General features: G+C 36.1%; 4 protein-coding genes across 4 annotated transcripts; 3 read left to right on the plus strand and 1 right to left on the minus strand.

The window, feature by feature from the left end:
* The first annotated feature begins 7,172 nt into the window (after positions 1–7,172).
* LOC129942060 (serine palmitoyltransferase 2-like) lies at positions 7,173–8,468 on the plus strand. Its single transcript, XM_056050855.1, has 3 exons — positions 7,173–7,455; positions 7,529–7,958; positions 8,193–8,468. The coding sequence occupies exons 2-3, from the start codon at positions 7,689–7,691 to the stop codon at positions 8,220–8,222; spliced, it is 300 nt and encodes a 99-aa protein (XP_055906830.1). The 5' UTR covers positions 7,173–7,455; positions 7,529–7,688; the 3' UTR covers positions 8,223–8,468.
* A 2,859-nt stretch (positions 8,469–11,327) lies between these two features.
* On the plus strand, positions 11,328–12,716 carry LOC129938373 (uncharacterized). Its single transcript, XM_056045883.1, has 2 exons — positions 11,328–12,429; positions 12,489–12,716. Exons 1-2 carry the CDS (start codon positions 11,654–11,656, stop codon positions 12,550–12,552), a joined length of 840 nt encoding a protein of 279 aa, XP_055901858.1. The 5' UTR covers positions 11,328–11,653; the 3' UTR covers positions 12,553–12,716.
* Positions 12,717–12,889: 173 nt separating this feature from the next.
* On the minus strand, positions 12,890–13,975 carry LOC129939159 (coiled-coil domain-containing protein 124). Its single transcript, XM_056047061.1, has 2 exons — positions 13,384–13,975; positions 12,890–13,315 (listed from the first exon to the last, which is right to left on the minus strand). Exons 1-2 carry the CDS (start codon positions 13,833–13,835, stop codon positions 13,135–13,137), a joined length of 633 nt encoding a protein of 210 aa, XP_055903036.1. The 5' UTR covers positions 13,836–13,975; the 3' UTR covers positions 12,890–13,134.
* Positions 13,976–19,026: 5,051 nt separating this feature from the next.
* On the plus strand, positions 19,027–20,358 carry LOC129939182 (pre-mRNA-splicing factor 18). The gene is made up of 3 exons (XM_056047091.1): positions 19,027–19,182; positions 19,249–19,372; positions 19,433–20,358. The coding sequence occupies exons 1-3, from the start codon at positions 19,120–19,122 to the stop codon at positions 20,278–20,280; spliced, it is 1,035 nt and encodes a 344-aa protein (XP_055903066.1). The 5' UTR covers positions 19,027–19,119; the 3' UTR covers positions 20,281–20,358.
* Positions 20,359–21,019: the final 661 nt, after the last annotated feature.

Genomic DNA, 21,019 nt, shown 5'->3' on the forward strand with positions numbered 1-21,019 from the left:
AAGAAATTACACATTGAGTGACCTGATCTGTACCGAAATTGAATATTGAACTTGTACTTGAATATTGAACTTAGAATAAAAATAGTTATTGACGAAGAAATTAATTTCCAAAATGAACATTAAAAAAATATATATGTATATCAGCCGAAAATTGTTGCATCTTTTCAAAATAAATTTGAATGCCAACTTGACAGCTAGACCAACAAGAAAGAATGCCAACACATTGGAAAAAAATACAAACTAAATTCAATAATGGACATTTCCATAGATTTTCCAATATTTTTCCACAGATGGCAAAACAATTTATGTTCCGTCAAGGTTTTTTCTTATATCTGATTAGCAAACTGGCAAATATAGTTTTTTAATCAAATAAAGAATTTACAAGAAATAGACTGTAAAGTTCTGAATGGAAGCTACGGTGGTGACTCGCTTGGTGAATATACGTTTATAAGGGTTCGGCTAGTTCAGTTATCGATTATTGCTTTTTATCTGGAAACTGGCTTACACATTTAAGTGATTTTCGAGTAGCGATTAAACCCTTTTCCGATCATATGCCCTTAGTACTGTTTAAGTTTTCTGGCTGATATTACACAACTTGAGCTAATTCCAAAATTATTATGGAGGGATAGTCATCGTGCGATTTGTCATCGAAATTTAAACAACCAAATCGAGCTTTTAAGGGCTTCGAATGGGTGTATAGAAAATATCAAAGTCGAAAAACTAACTGAAATGATAAAAAACGCTGCCCCAAAGTTAAATAATCTAGCTTACAGTACCAAACAAATTAAGCAAAAATAAGGTTTGACGATAAATGCAGAAAAGTAAGGGATATTTCCTTTGCATTTTACGGACTGTTTCGGAAAATAAATAACAGCTTTATACAAGCAAAACATTTTAAAAACCTATGCTCCGCAAAGAAAAAACCATATGATCTAAAAAACATACATTTAATTAACGAAGCCAGACCGCCAACAGAGTATTGGAAAGCAGTTAAAGTGGTGTTAGGAAAAAGAAATTCTATTACAGTCAGTCTTTCTGCAGAACTGCTCAAAACTCAATTCATGCAGCTGCTTAACGCAGAACAATTCTCACCTGCATTCTCACATATATTGGCTGTACAGTTGGACTCGTCAATATCACTGCTTGAGATAGAAGAGGTTATTTACAAATCCAAAATAATAAAGCACTAGATGAAGACGGAATATCGTTTGAGTTTTTTAAAAACTGTACACTGGAGTTCAAAAAACTCGTAATAACATTCAAAATAATCTTTGAGAAAGCTGAAGCACCTGATAACTTCCTGAAAACAATTATATATCCACTTCATAAAAAAGGAGACTTCGAAGATCCAGCTTATTATAGAGGTATATCGCTTTTGAACACAACCGCCAAACTATTCTGATCCGTTCTCTATGAAAGGCTTACTCATTGGGTGGAAAAGAATCATATTTTGCATAAGTTCCAAGGATAGGCTATTCGAATGTTGACCAAATATTTTCGTTGTTTAGCTTAGCAGAGATATACATAAATAGGAATAAAAAACTTTATGCTTTCCTTGTCGACTTTCAAGCAGCCTTTAACTCCACACCACGAGAAGCACTCTTCTATAAATTATATATGCTAGGGATATCATCAAAAATGATAAAAGTATTGAAAGATTTGTACCATTATAATACTGCTCGTATCTGGGATGTAAAATGTCTTTCCGAAGATTTCGAAACAACAGTAGGAGTAAAGCAAGGGTGCGTCCTTAGCACACTACTGTTTATCTCATACATAAATGATATCACAGATGCTATTACAGGTGGAATTGAGCTCCGTCAGACGAAAATTCCAGGGTTATTATTTGCAGATGACATCGTTTTCCTCGCAGAGACAGTTGAAGGCACGCAGCTTATGATCAACAGATTAGGAAGTTATTGTAAAAGTTGGAATCTATCTGTCAATCTGGTTAAATCTTAAATGATGATCTCAAGAAGTGGCGGAGGAAGATATTCACTGCTGAAGAATAAAGCAAATTGGAACACTACTTAAATTAAAGAACATACTTTTTAGCTAACCATTCTACGGAATTCATAAGTATAATCTTTCGATTAAGGGGTGAATAATTGAACCTCAATTTCATACAATTATATGTACCTTATGCAACCGTTATGTAAGAGAAGATGTGTTTCATTTTATGGTAGTCTGTCCCATTTTAAAGGAATTTCGAGGGCTGTATTTTGGAGCTCAATTATTGGAATTAGAGCTAGTGCTAAAAATTTTAAACGGATCATGTGGCTGGGAAGTACTTTTTAATTTCACTAGAAAGCAATAAATATCGAAATTGCATTGTTAAAGAAAATTTCTGAAACAAGAAAGAAAAATATGTAAAGGGTGATTTTTTTGAGGTTAGGATTTTCATGCATTAGTATTTGACAGATCACGCGGGATTTCAGACGTGGTGTCAAAGAGAAAGATGCTCAGTATGCTTTGACATTTCATCATGAATAGACTTACTAACGAGCAACGCTTGCAAATCATTGAATTTTATTACCAAAATCAGTGTTCGGTTCGAAATGTGTTTCGCGCTTTACGTCCGATGTATGGTCTACATAATCGACCAAGTGATCAAACAATTAATGCGATTGTGACCAAGTTTCGCACTCAGTTTACTTTATTGGACATTAAACCAACCACACGAATGCGTACAGTGCGTACAGAAGAGAATATTGCGTCTGTTTCTGAGAGTGTTGCTGAAGACCGTGAAATGTCGATTCGTCGCCGTTCGCAGCAATTGGGTTTGTCTTATTCGACCACATGGAAGATTTTACGCAAAGATCTTGGTGTAAAACCGTATAAAATACAGCTCGTGCAAGAACTGAAGCCGAACGATCTGCCACAACGTCGAATTTTCAGTGAATGGGCCCTAGAAAAGTTGGCAGAAAATCCGCTTTTTTATCGACAAATTTTGTTCAGCGATTAGGCTCATTTCTGGTTGAATGGCTACGTCAATAAGCAAAATTGCCGCATTTGGAGTGAAGAGCAACCAGAAGCCGTTCAAGAACTGCAAAATGCACTGTTTGGTGTGGTTTGTACGCTGGTGGAATCATTGGACCATATTTTTTCAGAGATGCTGTTGGACGCAACGTTACGGTGAATAGCGATCGCTATCGTTCAATGCTAACAAACTTTTTGTTGCCAAAAATGGAAGAACTGAACTTGGTTGACATGTGGTTTCAACAAGATGGCGCTACATGCCACACAGCTGATTCTATGGCCATTTTGAGGGAAAACTTCGGAGAACAATTCATCTCAAGGAATGGACCGGTAAGTTGGACACCAAGATCATGCGATTTGACTATTTTTTGTGGGGCTACGTCAAGTCTAAAGTCTACACAAATAAGCCAGCAACTATTCCAGCTTTGGAAGACAACATTTCCGAAGAAATTCGGGCTGTTCCGGCCGAAATGCTCGAAAAAGTTACCCAAAATTGGACTTTCTGAATGGACCACCTAAGACGCAGCCGCGGTCAACATTTAAATGAAATTATCTTCAAAAAGTAAATGTCATGGACCAATCTAACGTTTCAAATAAAGAATCGATGAGATTTTGCAAATTTTATGCGTTTTTTTTTTTTTAAGTTTTCAAGCTCTTAAAAAATCACCGTTTATATCTATGTTAATTAATAATGAAAATATAAATTAGAATTTAAAGTATGTCAGTCTGGTAAACGGCTTTTTATGCCAAACCAATAGACTTTTTGTTAAAACAAGAACAAATCTTTTACATCGCTTTGAAGAAAGTAAGATTATTGCACTTGATATTTCAAAAGCACTTGATAAAGTCTCTTCTTCGTTGGATTAGAAATATTCTTTCGAACCGTTCAATACAATTTGTTTTGTACTACCCGTGGCATGATGGTTAGTGCGATGGACTGTCATGCGAGAGGTCTTGTGTTCGATTCCTGCCTATGCCACCTAAAGTTTTTTCAGGGGTACTGCCTCTTGCGAGGAATTCTCAAATTTTCCGTTCGGATTCGGCTTAAAACTGTAGGTCTCTTCCATCCCTGACAACAGTATTCGCACACAGGAATAGTTGAGAGTTGTCAGCCACAAGGACCTAGTTCTCAAACGGACTGTTGCGCAACCCAATTTATTTATAATACAATTTGTTTTTCGCGGACTCAAGTCTGAACACCATAAAATAAATGCTATTTTGCCCCAGAGCTCCGTTTTTCTCTGACCCTTTTCCTCATTTTTTAAAAATAATCTCCTCCCTGCTACTTCTAATCCATTACATTGTTTCGCTTACGATATTAGGTATACTTAGCTCTTCATACACAGCATTGTAAAATGGGGGGAAAAAAACCGTGTGGAATTTAATGCTTCGAAAACCCAATGCTGGCTTGTATCGTTAAAGCGAGAAAAACCCTCTTTGCCACTATCAATGAGTGGCATTTACAAACTGAAAATCTCGACATCCTCGGAATGTGCATCAGCAATCACCTTTTGTGGAGCGATCACATACGCAATGTCGCCAAAAATGTCCCAAGATGTCTAATTTTTTTGAGACGTTGCAAGAAATGTTTCTCTCTGTCTGAGCTGGCTACAATCTACAAAAGCTGTATACGTCCGAAATTTGAATATAACTCTCATCTCTGTGCTGGTGCTCCAGCAACTTATTTAAGCCTCTTGGACAGTATTCAAAAAAGAGCTTTTTAAATAATTGGTGACATTAACATCATCAACTCGTTTACGTCACTCAAACATCCCTGTAAAATTTCATGACTTACCCTTTTTTATCGTTAACACCCGCGCTTCTAGGAATGCCCATTAGTTTACCCTCGAGAACAGCATAGGCCGGACTATGAAGTACAGAGATTGATTTTTAGCCGTACTGAGCTAATGTGGAATGCCTTACCATGATCTATGTTCAGGAATTCAAAATCAATGTACACCGACACCTCACACTGTGTCTTTGGCATATTAAAGGTATACAAACTTTTTTAGTGTTCTCTAATTATACAAATAAAAACTGTCTGGAAAAAAAACGAAAAAGAAGCTGATGTCACTTCTGTGGACACTCATCTTCCTCTTGACTGGTCTCCAACAAATATAATGCCAAGATATTTTTTTTACTGCCTGTTTCATTACTGTTTCACTTTTTCTATATTTTATATTTTTTTAAAAGTTTTTGCACGATCTGTTGCTTTTACTCCTAAAATATGTGTTCATATGTCATCTGTCAACAAAATTGTTTTCCAATGAGTCTACCAATTTTATTGATATAAAGTCTTCCAGACGTGTAAGCAAACAATTATTAATGGGATTATAAAAAAATGTCGTAAAATATTAGCCCATTTTCTACCAAAAAATTGTTCAATATTTGGATAAAATCAACCAATCCTATTAAAGGACAATTTTCACATAATTCAAAAGCTATTGGAAAACTTTTGACAGTTCGGCCAATATTGGAAGATCATCCAATCTTTTATTCTTAGCTAAAGGGGCCAGTTATAGATTTGATTGATCGGGTTAAGAAAACAAAAAATTAAATTAAATTGGTAAAGTTCCATAAACTTCAAATTCGGAATTTTAGTTTATCAATCTGTACTTTCAATTGATCGTGCACAAACTACCAAAAACATTGTATTTTGTATTGTTATTTATTACTTTTCCAATTTGACGAGTAACGCTTTAAAACAAAACCCAAAATGGAATTGTGCAAATAAATAAATAACACAGTAATAAAGTTCAGCTTTTTAGTCAATTGAAAATTCATGATAACCCGTCATTTTGACGTAAGTGGAATTGACATGATAGTAGGGGAGATTTTTCTTCAATAACTTTCCAGAGATTTTTGGCAGCTAGCCAATCAGATGCTAAAAACGCCTAAGGCTGACCAGTTGTTGCGTTATAAATGAACGCAACAATTTCTTTCCACATTTAATTTTAATTAAAAAAAAAATGATGCATTTTGCATCCACTTTCCCACTTGTTTTGTTTACAATATTCGATTTGACACTTGTCATATTCCTTCTACACGAGGATGAGAGAGAGCGGGACGGCCATAGTCCTTCTGACCATGGTTCTCTCTGTCATTTTCGTGAGGAAAAAAAATACCAAGTCTCGTTTCAGGTTTCAAAAGAAGGATGGTTTCCATGGAAGTGAAACCAAACCAGATGGACGGTCTGGTCGATACGTTGCAGAAGAAGTTACTCCAACTGGAGAATGGCCCACGGCCCAACATAAACTATAAAAATTTGTAAATTGTGTAATCTTTTTGGGTTGAATTAATATTTAATATTTATATAATTAATTTCTTTTGTTTCACGTTAATTGTAGTCATTTTGAAAATAATGTAATACGGGACAAGTTTTATGGACTTATGGACGGTTAAGTTGCGGGCAACTTAACTCGGGGGTAGAGTAAGGCTAGGCGCGCACATGCAACTTTTAGTTTCGAAACTGTTTGGTTTCTAATCTGAGCACTATAGACTTATACGAGAGTCCGCGCACATGCAGAAACCATTCGGTCGCCCATTCGAGCAACTTTTTAGTTTGTGTTTTGACACAAACTAAACGATCACCCCAAACCAATTAATTAGTTTGTGTCACAAGGAATTTTAGGTAACTGCGCGCACATTCAACTAAATCGTTGAACAATTTTCTTTAAGTGCAAGAGAGAAAAAAAATTAGGCAATGTTTTCCTTTCACAAAAAATTCTGAGGGAAGAGTACCACCTTACATCTCAATTTCACTAGTTTTCTCTTTCATACATTGATTGCGAAAATTTATTAGTTGCTTAAACCCATAAAAAATGTCTGTATCCTACTATGATACACGTAACTGCGCGCACATGCAACTAAATAGTTTCTTTCGTATGTTTGTATTAGTGCATTTCAGTGGAATGATTCTTTAAAGTGTGACGAGGTTAGTAGGATAGTTCCAGACGCGCAGAATAATATATCCTTCTCGTATGTTTGTTTTCATAATTCAATTGCTACTTTTTAAACGTCAAATGTATTTATGTACTGAAAGGAGGTGGTTATTATTATTTGTAACTGAAAACAAAACATATTTTTTAATTTTTATTTTATTTTCAGATTATTATGTACTTCAATCGTATCAAAGTGCGTCATCGTTTAAAAAATGGAATAATGCACAATTATTTCAAATGATGTTCCGCCTCTCACAAATGGGAATGGCAAGAGTAAAACAACGCTGTCGCCGTCGAATGCTATCAACCAGACTGCAAATGGAATTGTATACAATAAAGAGTAACATAAACAACATTGAAACGGAAAAGCACCCACGGGAGCAGCAGTATCAGGAAAAGGAGAAAATCTTCATTCGTAAAGGTTCCTCTACACACAGCCTTCCTAGTATATCTTGGCTTTTACCTGCTCATGATATTGGGCTACATGAATCAATTTATGTGTGCCCGAAAAGTAGCTAAAGAAAATAATCGAGGGGTAAGATGACGATTTGAATCGATCTGAAATTCACGAACTGACAGATTGAGTCTGAAATTCCATTTGTTTCCAGGGCTATGTTACGCTATACGATACCTTCGAGAATTCTATTCACGGTATGTCTATTGCTGGAATTTCCCAATTTGCAGTGTCCCTGGTAGGGAGGTAACTCTCAAAGATCGCATAACCAAGGATTACGGTTGGACATTTGAGTTCACTGGAAAAGAAACAAGATGCTTGAACAGCGTTGCAGAACAGACGGCTTGGCTTTAGACAGTCCCCGTTGTAAAGTGTGTTGGAGTGTTCGATTGTCCGAAGTTATTGCATTGAAGAAGAAATACAAACCTTATTTGCATTTGTATGAGACGAATAGTGTGGTAGCAATGGGACCAAATGGTCGCGGTACTGTTGACTATTATGGCGCCGATCCGAAAGATGTTGATATTCTAATGGGAAAATTTAAGAGCTTTGGCAGTGCTGGTGGTTATATTGCTGGAACAAAGGTAAAGATTTATTAAAAGGTGTCAATCGTATCCAAATAAAACTCATTGTTTTTAAATATTTTGTTTTTTTTTTCTTGGTGGTCTGTTAAACATTTGGTTTTATAATAAACAAATATAATTCTTTTCTCTTTTAAAATATATTAGTTATTCCAAGCGTTCACTTTGAGTCGAATATTATTTGATTATTTATTTGTAAAATGTGAATTATATAAATTTTATTATTTTATTTTACAGAGCTGTAGGTCGTACACAAACTTTCCGTAAGGTAGCGGTTGTTGGAGTTGGGTTTCCTGCCACTCCAATTGTGGAATGACGTACATATACGCTTAAGAGCAGTTTGATTATGCCTTACAAGTGAATAGTGATTGATGAAATAAGTGATTCAGTAATCAGTTGGCCTAAAGTATTCATGTAAAGTAAGAGATTCTAATCCGATTATTTATTAAGTTAAAAGGAATAAATAAATAATAATAAATAAATGAATAAGGTCATTTTATAATTCGTTTAATAAGAATTTTATTTGATGTATCTTCCCATATACATATATATAAGTATAAAGTTAGTTACTAAAGATCTATTATATTTCTATCACTAAAAATAAATAAGTAAAGCAAAATTGAAAGACGTTTATTTTCATCGCAGTAGGAAAAAGCGGTGTTCTAGATACATTTTTTGAAATTGCCCTTTTACAAGGCATTGTGAGTTCAACGGGTGAACCCAATATTGCCTTTTGATTGCAGGTTTATTCCTTCTTTCTAATTCAAACGCACATATCAGTGCCATTATGTAAAAATCCATGCCTAGAAAATTTTGACCTTCAAAAAACAAAAAATATATTTTATATAATTTTGTATTCCAACAATATATCTACTCTTTTCTTTCATAAGCAAAAAAATAGGACAAATTTGAAACTATTTTGTTTCGTGTATATGAGATAGAAATAGTGAATAAATGTTTTCTGTGTATTTGTTTATTTCGTTGATTACTTTTGGAGTTGCTTATGTGCGCGATGTTTGGGCAACTGACGATCAAACTATTTGGTTTCGAAAAAGTTGCATGTGCGCGCCTAGCCTAACAGATCTTAAAGTATAGTTATTTTTCCTTTCCTTCCGAGCGGTCTTAAAGTCAAAATTAAAGTTTAGTTGATTGCTTTAAAGGTTTTTCTCGATTTTTAATTTCTCGGTCTTTGTCCGATATCGAAAAAGAAAGTGGGGGTGGCTGAACGCAGCGCCTGGAATCGAAGTTACCTGGAAGTGAATCCAGCGGACGGCGAATTCCAGGATGACTTGCATTTAGCTGTGAGAGAAGAGCGAGTAAGCGGGATCGCGAGAATTTCATCACAAGTTGAGATCAACAAGCCGATCTCCGATTGGCTGTTGATGAAGTGATTGAAATCCGCCACTCCACATTGGCTGAAAGCTAAAATGGCGGGAGATGGAAAGGAAGAGATAGGACAGATCTTGGAATCTGTCCGTCAATTTCTTTTCGAGCTTTGAAACCGTGAAGATAACTTTCGGACTTAGACAGAAAAAAAAAATTGAGAATAATCCAGAAAAATTAATAGTGTCGTTTTAATAGAAAAAAAAGGAAAAAGTGAAAAAGGAAAAAAAGAAAGGAAGGAAAGGAAAGGAGAAATATCTATTTGGGGTTCTGCAGAGAAAAAAAAAAGATAAGTAAAATTTTGTTTATTTCCGTTTAACTTATTTTATTCCTTTTATCCCAATTTTAATTGTGGGAATTAAGACCTTAACGGTCCATAATCCATAAAACTTGTCGTTGTTTTTGAAAAGATCCTGAGTTTTTATCCTGCTTTTGCAAGGTTTCTCAGGCACATCGTATAAATAAAGTGTCCTAAAAGATACCCATTTTGTTTTCTTTTCTTCGTTGTACTGTTTCGTTGGTGCTTTTCTCTTGGTGTGTGTTTAAAAAAAAAAGGTTTGCAATTTCCTTTTCTTTTATTTCAGGAACAAAAAAAAATTTGCTGGCGCCCTTTTTCTTACGAAACGTAAGACCGCCCCTTAGGCAATTTATAATTAAAGTAATAATTTTGATATCAAAGTGATATCACATTTCCATGCAACTTTATCAATCGATTCATCGATTGATTGTTAATTGCTGAACCCACCCCTCACTGAGCTCGTCGTGGTGGCAGCACTTAATTTGCTGCTTGTTGCAATTTTGCCTCTTCGCTTATTCGCCGCTGTTGTTTGACAGTTCGGCATAATTTATTTCTCATAAGTTCATATTTCGCGCGGGTGTTTTGATTCTAGTTTAATTTCTTTTTTTTATTAATTATAAGGCAAAATAAATTGCAACACAGTTATATAATATAAGTATGTATCCTTGGTTATCATCAATGAAACTAATTTTGAAATTTGTATAATCAGGTCTACTAAAAACTTTTTTTGACAGAAATATGCGGAACGAATCAAATTAGCTACACTAGCCCTTCCAGGCACAGTGGCAAGAAAAGTTATGAAATATTTAGCGACATCTGTATGTATTTAGTTGAGATAAGCTTTTTCTGACATATTCTGAGTATTAAATGTAAATGTTACACAATTTTGGCTACTAGCAGTCCATGTATAGTATGTCAATGCTTCCCAACTATTGAGGATATAAAAAAAGGGATCAAATTCAATCATCTCCACGCCTCTCAGATGTCGCTTTGATCGTTCCTCTTCATAAGAGTACTATAATAAATATGTATACAATGGCTGAGGTATCAAACACCCATGGCTATCCTTATCACCGTATTCAAGGGACAAGAAGTTAGTGATCATCGACTTATCGATAACGCCTCCAACCCAAAATCCACACAAAACAATAACTTTATTGCTATGCATTGGCAATTCGGAAATCTCGAGTGGATTGGTGTTGTCCCAAATTCGGAGATTTTGCTTATTGACGTACTTATTTATCCAAAAAATGGGCCTCACAGCTTAAAATTATTCTTGGACCGTAATTTGGATCAATTTGACACCTAGTCAACTTAATAGTGAACACACAATTAAAAGATTTTTTGACAGAAATTTAAAAAACAATATGGCTGACACGAACTGTCAAAATTATCCCATCCCTTTTGGAAAACCCTTTAGTTTGAATTTCCCGTGGTCTGGCCATTAAAACCTTATTATCAATAAAGAACTTTAGAATTATTATACACACATCACAGGAAAGACAACATTTGATTATGTATTTTACGTTTCCTCAAAACACCCTGTAAACCACTATTGTACTATTATATCCTCAACCCATTCTCAGTTTCCACACACACGAACCATTCTTGAACAGTTTGAGAGCTGCTGGCTGCTGTCATCGCTCTAAACAAAACAAACGTAAATCGCAGCCGCAGAAAGAATTTCGCGAACACGACAGACGTTAGACGTCACTAAAACAGAAAGCCAAAGCAGAATCAGAACCGAAGAAGTGTGAACGATAGGTGCAACTTTGTGTAGTGTAATAAAAGAAACTGCTTACAATTGCAATCTATTAATATCGTTTGTTTGATCTTCTACATTGTTGACGGACGACCAAAACAAATCCAAGCAAAAACATCATTTGTGCGTGCCACTGCCACAGCCCAACCTTACCTTCCCATCCACTGTCACTCTGTCGCCCTTTGTAAATAAAGAATACACTTTTCCAGTTGTGAGTGTCGTGCTCGACAGATTTTACGTAAGAACTCTCAAAACATGGCAAAACTAGATGAGAAAATTGGCTTCATTGGTGGCGGAAATATGGCCTATGCCATCGGAGCTGGACTCATTTCGCGTGGCATTGTCAAGGCTATTCAAGTTCTGGTGTCGGGGCCGCACATTGAGAATCTGCAACGGTGGCGCGATCACGGTGTCACCGAGGTCAGTGAAGATAACTATGTGGTGCTGGAGAAGTCAGACATTATCTTTATCGCAGTGAAGCCACACATTCTCGAGCCATGCGCTGCGCAACTGAGGAATAACCACATATCGTCGGCTAGGGATAAGGACAAGCTGTTCGTGTCGGTCCTGGCCGGGGTAAATTTAAAGAGTTTGGAGGAGTCGTTTTCTTTTATCCAAGGACTTAAGATGATCCGCACCATGCCAAATACCTCAATGCAAGTTGGCGAGGGCTGCACTGTCTACACCCCGGGCTCCTATGTCAAACAACAGGACTTAGAGAAGGTCCATCTGATGTTGAACTCGTTGGGTGTGGCGCAACAAGTTCCAGAGACTATGATCGATGGGATCTCAGGGTTGTCTGGCTGTGGACCGGCATTTGTGTATACGATCATTGAGGCTCTGGCCGATGGAGCTGTCAAGCAGGGAGTCCCACGACAAATGGCTCTGCAGTTCGCATCGCAGATGCTTCTGGGTGCAGTAAAGACAGTCATCATCACCGGTAAACACCCCGCCGTGCTGAGGGATGAAGTGTGCTCTCCTGGAGGAGCTACTATCTGCGGAGTGTATGAATTGGAAAAGGGCAATTTGAGGTTGGTGGAGAAGGAACATTTTTTGAGGATACCTTTGAATGTGACACTTTCTCATTTAGGTCAACTCTGATGACAGCCGTGGAGAAGGCATCCCAACGCGCTGCCGAACTTGGGAAGAAGTAAATTAATGGGACAGCTTTGAATTCTCAAAATTTCTGTGTTGTTTGAGTTGGTTAAGGACTCTAAACTGTTGTACACTCGTAAAATGACGATACTCCCAAATTGTTGATGACTAAATTTGTGTCCTCTCGAAATAAAACTTGTAGATAATTCTAACCAAAAACAAAGATTCGTGTTTGTGTGTGTCACATCCTGCAGGGCCTACTACAAGGGAAGTTTCGCTTAAGGTTCTTTGCTCTAGACTTTTACTAGATTCAAAACACGTTTGAAGGAGTTTGGTTTGGAAGAGAATCTGGACAGAGCTGGGACTCGCCTGGCTTCAAATCAAGGAAACACAACATTTTCTTTTGTTAACTTTAACTCTACGTATATTTTATACCTTGGAGCTTGGTGGTTTCAAAATAAATACATTTTTAGGGTAGTTTCTATACAAAAGTTTTGGAAAAGTGTTCCACAAAGAAAGAAAGAATACAAAACAAAAAAGATCATAAATTATTACAAACTGGTCCATGTTTCGAAAACAAAGAGAACAAAATTAAAGCCAAATCGGGAAGTCCACCATCTCACAGCCTCTCGTGTCTTGATTTAGTCGCGTTGGTTGAATGGATTGTCGGGTGATTTGTTCCACTCTTTCATGAGCATCTGTTTCCATTGGGACAGGCGCAATGAGGGATTCTCGGCTTTGATGATTGGCAGGTTGACAGCTTCAAAAGCTTTGTAGGCGGCTCGCATACGTTTCTCGGGATGTTTATCTTCACCTTCGATTCTAAGAAAAAAGAAATGAGAAAAAATGTTAAAAAGATACAAAAAATCACCACAAGTCTTCGATTCTACCTCAAAGCAGCCAAAGCCTGATCGACATTCGTCGCCACCACAATATCGGACATGGCTCGATTGAGATTCTCCTCGAGTATCGGTTCGGGTACAACAACTTTAGCAGGTAATTTAGGAGCATTGATAAGTTCGACATTCTTGTTACGTTTCTCGACCTCCTCTTGGATTTGCATTCGATTGACTTTGCTCATCGATTGCTTGCCTTGTGTTTTAATCGAGGACATTTCCTCGTCCAGCAGTGCCTTGGCTTCGGCCTTTCGTTTGGCTGCCTCGGCACGCTTACGGTCCTCTTCTTCTTTGCGTTGCTTCTTTTTGGCCAAATTCTTGTCGTTGTCTTGCCAGAGACGATCCTCGGCTTCCTTTTCAGCTTTGGTCATGGCTTCTTTCTTGATGGCTTGTTTGCGTTCGCGTGCTTCGACTGCTTTTGAGTTTAGGCCCATTTTCTTTGGCATGGCGAGATGGATTTTAAAGAGTTTTTAATTTTTGATTGGAAAAATATGTTTGAGAGTAAATTTTGTAAATTGGACAAATTTTGATATTTTTTTGATGGTGCTCAGTTTCTTTTTGTTTTGCGAAGTGACAGCTGGGCTGGCAGAAGGAAGAAAAAAGACAAACAAAAACTGACGTATAACAGATATTGAAAAATGCACAGCGGATCCTTGGTGAACTGATACAGGGTTCAATTACACGAGGGAATTTTAGAAGGACGGAATTCTCATCAGTAAAATTGTAAAATCTTTTTTAAATATTTCGGGTGGTATTTCGAGCATAAATTTGGCGTTTATCTCTTTAAGCTCAGAACAGGATGTGATAATGTGAAGAACGCTTTAAGTAGAATTTGATTTATTTAATTATGAAACACTATACTGTCTGGCACTATGCTGTCGCACTAATCCATTTCCTTAATTTTTGTACAGCATGTCCTTATAATTCCCACCGTTGAGAAAAATAATGGTTCAATATCAACTACATCTTGTTATATAATAATTCGACATCATTTTGCAGAATTCATTTCACGCTAGAGTTTTAAATATAGTGGTTAAATTTAAAGGGCCGATGCTGAATACAAACCACATCTAAACGTCAAGTACATATTTTGAATTTTATTTAATAATTCTCAATTTCAAACCAATTCAATTTATTCTGAGGAAAGATAAATAATCAAGCAACACGTTAAAGTTATTCAGGCTCATTAAGAAAATAGTAGTTCAAATCAAAATGCATATAGTGCACTTTGTGATTTTTCCGGTCAATTTTATTGTCCAAATGCAAACCGTGTCTTTAGAAGCTGTGGAAACACCAGTGCAAGCTTGTTAAGCTCGTATTGCAGAAAATATTCATGATGTTCGCGATAGTGTGGCTGAAGTGATGTCTATCTGAACTCGTTGAGGTCATCGTGTAGCCATAAAGACTTGCATTTGAACGCTTACGAGGTGCAAATTGACTCAACAACTAAAGCCTCTTGACTGTTTCATGCGTCGTCAATGGGCAGAATAGTGGCAAGAAATGGGAACAGTGGAGGAACAATTTCCGAAAAAAAAATCATTTTCAGTGATGAGACACATTGTCACCTCAGTGGATTCATCAATAAGCAGAAATGCCATGTTTGGCTAATGATAATCCAAGAGTGATTGTCAAGAAACCAATGCATACACAAAGAGTGTATCGTTGATCTTTGTAACGATTTCGGCTTTTGTATTTTGAACGGTAGCACAAAAGGTGACAAAAAAGGTGAACTCACGTTTGTTTCAAAGATGGGAAGCTCGGTAATTGACTATGGGCTGATTGGAGGAGAGTGGTGCTCTTTTGTAGATGATTTTGCTGTTGATGATATAACATATTCGGATCACTTTTCTATATTCCTGAATACTGAGAATAGTTATAAAAATTCCCAACTCGAATGTGCTACTCATAATCTGGCGGATAATTTCATGCTTAGATGGTAAGCATCGGCAACTTTCTACTACCCAAATGCTAACTATAACATGCTGACTCAATGTGAAACCAGGATTTCTTTTAAGTTTGTTCCAATCCGCGAGCTTAAACGAATTATTATGGAAGTAGCGAGGTTTATTAAAAATACGAACAAATTAACTACAAAAAATGAGTTGTATGACTTTTCATGTGAGCAATTAAGGAAAGGATCATTAGCTCTTCTTAATGTCCTGGGAAGGTATGAAATTCCAAGTGTAAGGTTAAATTACTTGGAGATAAACAAACTTTCCAAAAAATACAAGTTACGAAAAACAGAAGTATGAAGAAAATTTAGCAGTTTCCTTTAATCGAAGTAAAGATTCAGCTGAATTTTGGGCTACAACGAGGAAACTTAATGAAAATTCTAAAGTAAAAGTTTCAGCAGCATTGTCATTGCAGGCATAAAGCTATCATTTTACTTCACTTTTAAATTCTCCAACACAAATATCTTTCAGTTATGTAGGACCATCAATTTGGATTGAGCAACTCGATAACAGAAAATGAAGTGAGTTGTATTCTACAAAGTCTTAAAGATGGCAAGGCCGCTAGATCAAATGGTCTACCAGCTGAGTTCTTTAAAAAAAACACAATTTTGTTTAAGATTAAATTGGCAGAAGCGCTAAACATTATGCTCAAATGTGGAAAGTTCCCCCAATCCACAAGAAGTGTGATGTAGAAGATCCTACATATTATAGAGGAATATTTTTTGAATGAAGACTTAAAAATATTCACAATCGTTCTTTACGAAAGACTGAACAGTTGGGTGTAAGATGAAAACAAGCTTAGCGAATTTCAAAGTGGTTTTCGTATAGGATATTCTACGGTGGATAATATCTTTGTGCTTCGTTCACTTGCACAGTGGAAACTCGACCAAAATAAAAAACTGTACGCCTTTCTGTCGATTTCAAAGCAGCTTTTGATTCTATCAATAGAAACGCTTCACTATACAACCGAGTTCACTTTTATTTTAAAATGAGAAAAACATCTCAAAAGCAAACTAAATCGGCAATATTTGTAAATTGGAAAAGAATTAATACTAACAAGTTAATAGCGACTGACTGAAAATATATAAAGATTTGAACTTGTTAGCTGCGGTGGCTTGACCCTGAATTGGAGTATGAATGCGGTTCAAATAAAAAAGATGCTTAACCAAGTAATATCCGTCACTGATGAGAATGAAAGGTACGCGCAGATTGAAGAAGCCCGCTCCTCAACGGAAAGGCAATATTATTCTAATTGCGTATTTAATCTCAACGACAGAAACTATTTCACCAGCGAATATAACAATTATATCATTGGATAATATTTAAGATAAGAGGAAAACTGATCAGACTAAACTTTAGACCCCATCGTAACGAGGTTATCGATCTTTGCACCCTCCGTAATGAGAGAGAACATGTATTGAACTTCATAGGCATTTGTCCATTGCTGACGGAGATAAGACGTGTTCACTTTGAAAAAAGCTTTTTCAAGTTCAAGAGGTTATGAACTATCTGAATGGTGCGAGGTGGATGCGACTTTATGAATTCTACTAAGAAGCGATAAAATACAGAAACCGTTTATCGAATTATTTTTTTTGATTTGACTAATCTAATTTGACTTCGATTAAATTCATTGGAATTCAATTAAATAACGTACAATATTTTGATTTAACTAACCTAAAAGCCCAAAAAATTAGTTTTAACTAAACTAAAAGATCCTAAAATTAAAAAAAAGAAAAATTTAAATTTAAATAAAATGTCTATTTTGATTTAACTAATCTAAAAGTCCTTATCCATTACAATTTGTTTCTTATAGTCATTTGAAATGAAAATAAATAACAATATTAATAATAATAATTACGTTTTAATATGTAAAATTATTTAATTGTAAAATGAAAATAATAATGCCCCTCAAGCAGCCGACAGTCCATGTCATGTCTTAAACATTTATTCAGAAGTTATAACTACGAGTATGTAAATATCAAAATTATAATTACAGAATAAAGAATATCTATCTTTTTATCTCTCACAAAGAGTGACTGTTTCTCTGGCGGCATTTAAAAAATGAGACCGGTCAGGCAGTTGCTGTGAATGGTGTTCGCTATAGTGAGATGGTAACGACCTTTGTATGGTCTAAATTAAAAGATATGGATGTAGATGATACGTGGTTTCAACAGGACGGTGCTACTTGCCGCACAGCTAACGAAACAATGGATCTTTTGAGCGATAAATTCATTGGTCATATTATCGAAAACAGTAGCGATGTCAATTAGAAACCGAGATTTAAACCCATTTGACTTTTTATGGGGTTATTTGACAGAAAAGCTGTACGCTAATAAGCCAGCAACAATTCAAGAACTAAGGAATGAGATATTTTGGCATATTAACAGCATAAAATATCAATTATGGTACAGCGTCATCGAAAATTTGGACCACCGAATGGAGATGTGTCACCTAGGTCAACTCCGTTTCTATATACCCAATAGAGTTATTCGAACCCTTTAGCTATGCTTGTCGTCTTGAAGTTTAATGAAACGCCATCTGTGCTCATATTATTATAAAGTTCGACAAAATAAACAAAATACAAAAATATAGCTTAAGGCTTAACTACATTCAAAAGTTAAAAAATCTTTTGTCTTTTAATAACGTACTGAAATTTCTATCCCTCAATTCTTTAAAACAAAAGTTAAAAGTTGAAACGGCTTTAGCTCTCACTTTTTTAAACAATTGAGTGGTAGATTTCTCACAGATCTTATATTTTCAGTAAACAAGCCTTTTTTGACAAATAATGAATTCATTTTATAAAAAACGTATAGCACGATATCACGTTTTTTACTTTCACCGTAGCCCCAAGGTGAGGTTGGAAGTTTTAAATAAAAAGTTAAGTAGAAAAAATGTTTAATAGAAAATGTCGCCGTAGCCACTAAGGGCCGCCCATTGAAAAACTCATGACGATAGTACTATAGGTTCTATATACAAAGATGACATATAATTTTAAAGTTCTAAATACAATCTTCACATGGTTTTCAGAGATAAATGTCGCTACCATATGTGTGTTTATTTCACTTTTTGCACATACTTTTTGAATATAGTTAAGCCTTAACTATTTATATTCCAAACTTTTTTTCTTAAAATACAAAAATGACAAACAAAAAAGTCACCTAGAGGCTGAATGCTCGCGAAAAACATGAAAAACTTTTGAATACAAGAATGAAACAACAACAACTTGTGTGTGCTACCACCAAGTTCATAGGCTGGAGTTATAGCTATTTCACGGGGGCCAACCCGATCATCAGACTCCTTTAGTGGTGCTTAATCGTTTTATGTTCAATTTAATTTTTGAAGAACTTTTTGCCCGAGCTGGGCTTGAACAAGCGATCTAGCGTGTGAGGAGCTAGTGCACACACTATTGTAAATTCGGCAAGCAGCTGCCTTAAACTGTGCGTATAAAATTTCATACAAAAAACCTCCATGAAAAACTTTTATTTAAAAAGCAGAAACTTAAGAACATGTATCATGACAGCAAAAGTCTCTAATCAGTGTTTTAATTTCTCAAGTTTTTCATAAACTCCAAATCATATCAAAACGTTTTATACAAATTTTACATTTTTAAATAGAAGAAGACTTTCCTGAACGCTATCATTTTATATAACAGTTTTATGTATCTACTCTCAAGTGTAAGCCCAGCAATTTGTTAGAAAACTGACAGACAGCTGCATTTGTTTTCATTTCAACTTAAAAAACAAAGAATTTTGTACAAAAATAATAAAGTTCTATAAAAATGGATGTTTTAAAAGCTGAAATAGCCCGAAAACGTAAGCTTCTCGAAGAAAAGCAAGTAATGGTAAGTACGAAAATCATTTTATTACTCCGAATATGCCAATTAATCATGGGTTTCTATTAATTTCAGGGAGAGAAGAAATATTTTCGCAGAGGTGATTTGAATGCAAAGAATACTGAAGAAATCCTCCAAAAAATTGGCTACAAAATTACAGAATCAGAAAATAAAACAGACGCTTCCCAAGAAGGAAACAGTAAGAACTCTTATTTATCTATAAATATCTTCTGAATTCTAAATAAGACTCCTTTTTCAGGCAACATACAAAACTCTGTCTCGGAGACTAACATCCTGCCCAGATTGGAAGTCATCCGTCGTCTGCGGGAGCGTGGTGAACCAATTTCACTTTTTGGTGAAACAGAATTAGAATCCTTTCATCGATTGCGTTACTGTGAGATCTCACAGCCCGAGACGAATCGTGGTTTCCGCAATGACTTCCAGGAAGCTCTTGAACAAGTAGATCAGGCTTATCTCAATGAAATGTTTGCCAACACGCCAACAACGAAGGTGGAAAAACAAACAGATGAAGCCGAAATAGACGACTCGGTGAGTTGGGAGTCAATCCACGAAATGGCCAGGACAATGGGTCGTGGGAACAAGGAACACGATATGGACGTCATCATAACTCTTCTGACATTCCTGCTTAAGCTATGGAACGATCAGATCACTTCGTATTCAGCCCAGGAAAAGCAATCGACAAAAGTCAAAATGGCCCGGGTTATCTATACCCAAACCAAGGAGTACGTGAAGCCACTGTTTCGAAAGTTGAAACACAAAAACCTGCCCGATGATATTCTCGACAGTTTGAGAGATATTACAAAACATTTACTATCGAGGAACTACATCCACGCCAGTGATGCGTACCTGGAAATGGCCATCGGAAATGCTCCTTGGCCCATCGGAGTTACTATGGTGGGTATTCACGCACGTACTGGACGTGAGAAGATTTTCTCAAAGAACGTAGCTCACGTGATGAACGACGAAACGCAGCGCAAATACATTCAGGGCCTTAAGAGATTAATGACCAAATGCCAGGAATATTTCCCAACAGATCCGTCAAAGTGTGTTGAGTATGTAAGCAAGAAAGATCAGGACCAGAACTAAGGAATTCGATACATTTATTTTGCGTAGTTTGTAAGACATACAAAAATAAAACCTTTATACAAATTTGTTTTCTATTAATTTCTGGGTATGAATTCGAATTGAGACCAAAATATGACAATTCAATTAAATGCTGAAAGCCTTCAATACTGAATCCAAATTACTTGAATTAAAAGCATTTCTTCTTGGAAATCTTAGATACCTAAATTTAAACTTTTTAAAAGTTGTCTGAATAAATGTTTAATACTTTATTGATAAGTGGTTGCTGTAACGGTTGGCGGTTATGAGGAAGGGGGATTAATAAATAAGTTGCGATATGCCAGTGCAGCCTGTTCTGTTGTTAGTGTGTCCAACTCTGAAGCCATGTACTCGCAAAGGAGTACGGATGGAGTCTTCGGGGTTTTAGAAGAGGAACGCATACTTTGCAATGCCTCTACCACCATTGCCTTGATATTTGATCCCCCGCTTTGGCTGGTGTCACTATCAAAAGGCGTAGAGACGTCAGTCTTACGCCTGTTTTGTTGTTGAACAGGCACTTCCTCCTCGAGAGCCTTTAAAAACGACGTGTCGTCAATGGCAGAGTTCTAAAAAAACTAAAAGTGCATTTATACAACAATTTTAGATATTGTGAACTTATGAATTCTTCCGAGTTGAAATGAGGGTGTTGATTTTAAAACCTTATTGGACTTTAAAAATAACATTGGATGGAAATATTTCCAGGTGATAGGTATTGCTTCACTAG

The sequence above is a fragment of the Eupeodes corollae genome, chromosome 1 (genome assembly GCF_945859685.1).
Source record: "Eupeodes corollae chromosome 1, idEupCoro1.1, whole genome shotgun sequence".
Lineage (NCBI taxonomy): Eukaryota > Metazoa > Arthropoda > Insecta > Diptera > Syrphidae > Eupeodes > Eupeodes corollae.

Bases quoted from the DNA above. Each gene is read 5' to 3' on its own strand.
- LOC129942060 (XM_056050855.1), top strand. From the start codon at position 7,689: ATGCTTGAACAGCGTTGCAGAACAGACGGCTTGGCTTTAGACAGTCCC. The intron at 7,959-8,192 runs GTAAAGATTTAT...TTTATTTTACAG, and splicing joins GTTATATTGCTGGAACAAAG to AGCTGTAGGTCGTACACAAA.
- LOC129938373 (XM_056045883.1), top strand. From the start codon at position 11,654: ATGGCAAAACTAGATGAGAAAATTGGCTTCATTGGTGGCGGAAATATG. The intron at 12,430-12,488 runs GTTGGTGGAGAA...TTTCTCATTTAG, and splicing joins TTGGAAAAGGGCAATTTGAG to GTCAACTCTGATGACAGCCG.
- LOC129939159 (XM_056047061.1), bottom strand. From the start codon at position 13,835: ATGCCAAAGAAAATGGGCCTAAACTCAAAAGCAGTCGAAGCACGCGAA. The intron at 13,316-13,383 runs GTAGAATCGAAG...CTTTTTTCTTAG, and splicing joins CAGGCTTTGGCTGCTTTGAG to AATCGAAGGTGAAGATAAAC.
- LOC129939182 (XM_056047091.1), top strand. From the start codon at position 19,120: ATGGATGTTTTAAAAGCTGAAATAGCCCGAAAACGTAAGCTTCTCGAA. The intron at 19,183-19,248 runs GTAAGTACGAAA...TATTAATTTCAG, and splicing joins TCGAAGAAAAGCAAGTAATG to GGAGAGAAGAAATATTTTCG. The intron at 19,373-19,432 runs GTAAGAACTCTT...CTCCTTTTTCAG, and splicing joins CGCTTCCCAAGAAGGAAACA to GCAACATACAAAACTCTGTC.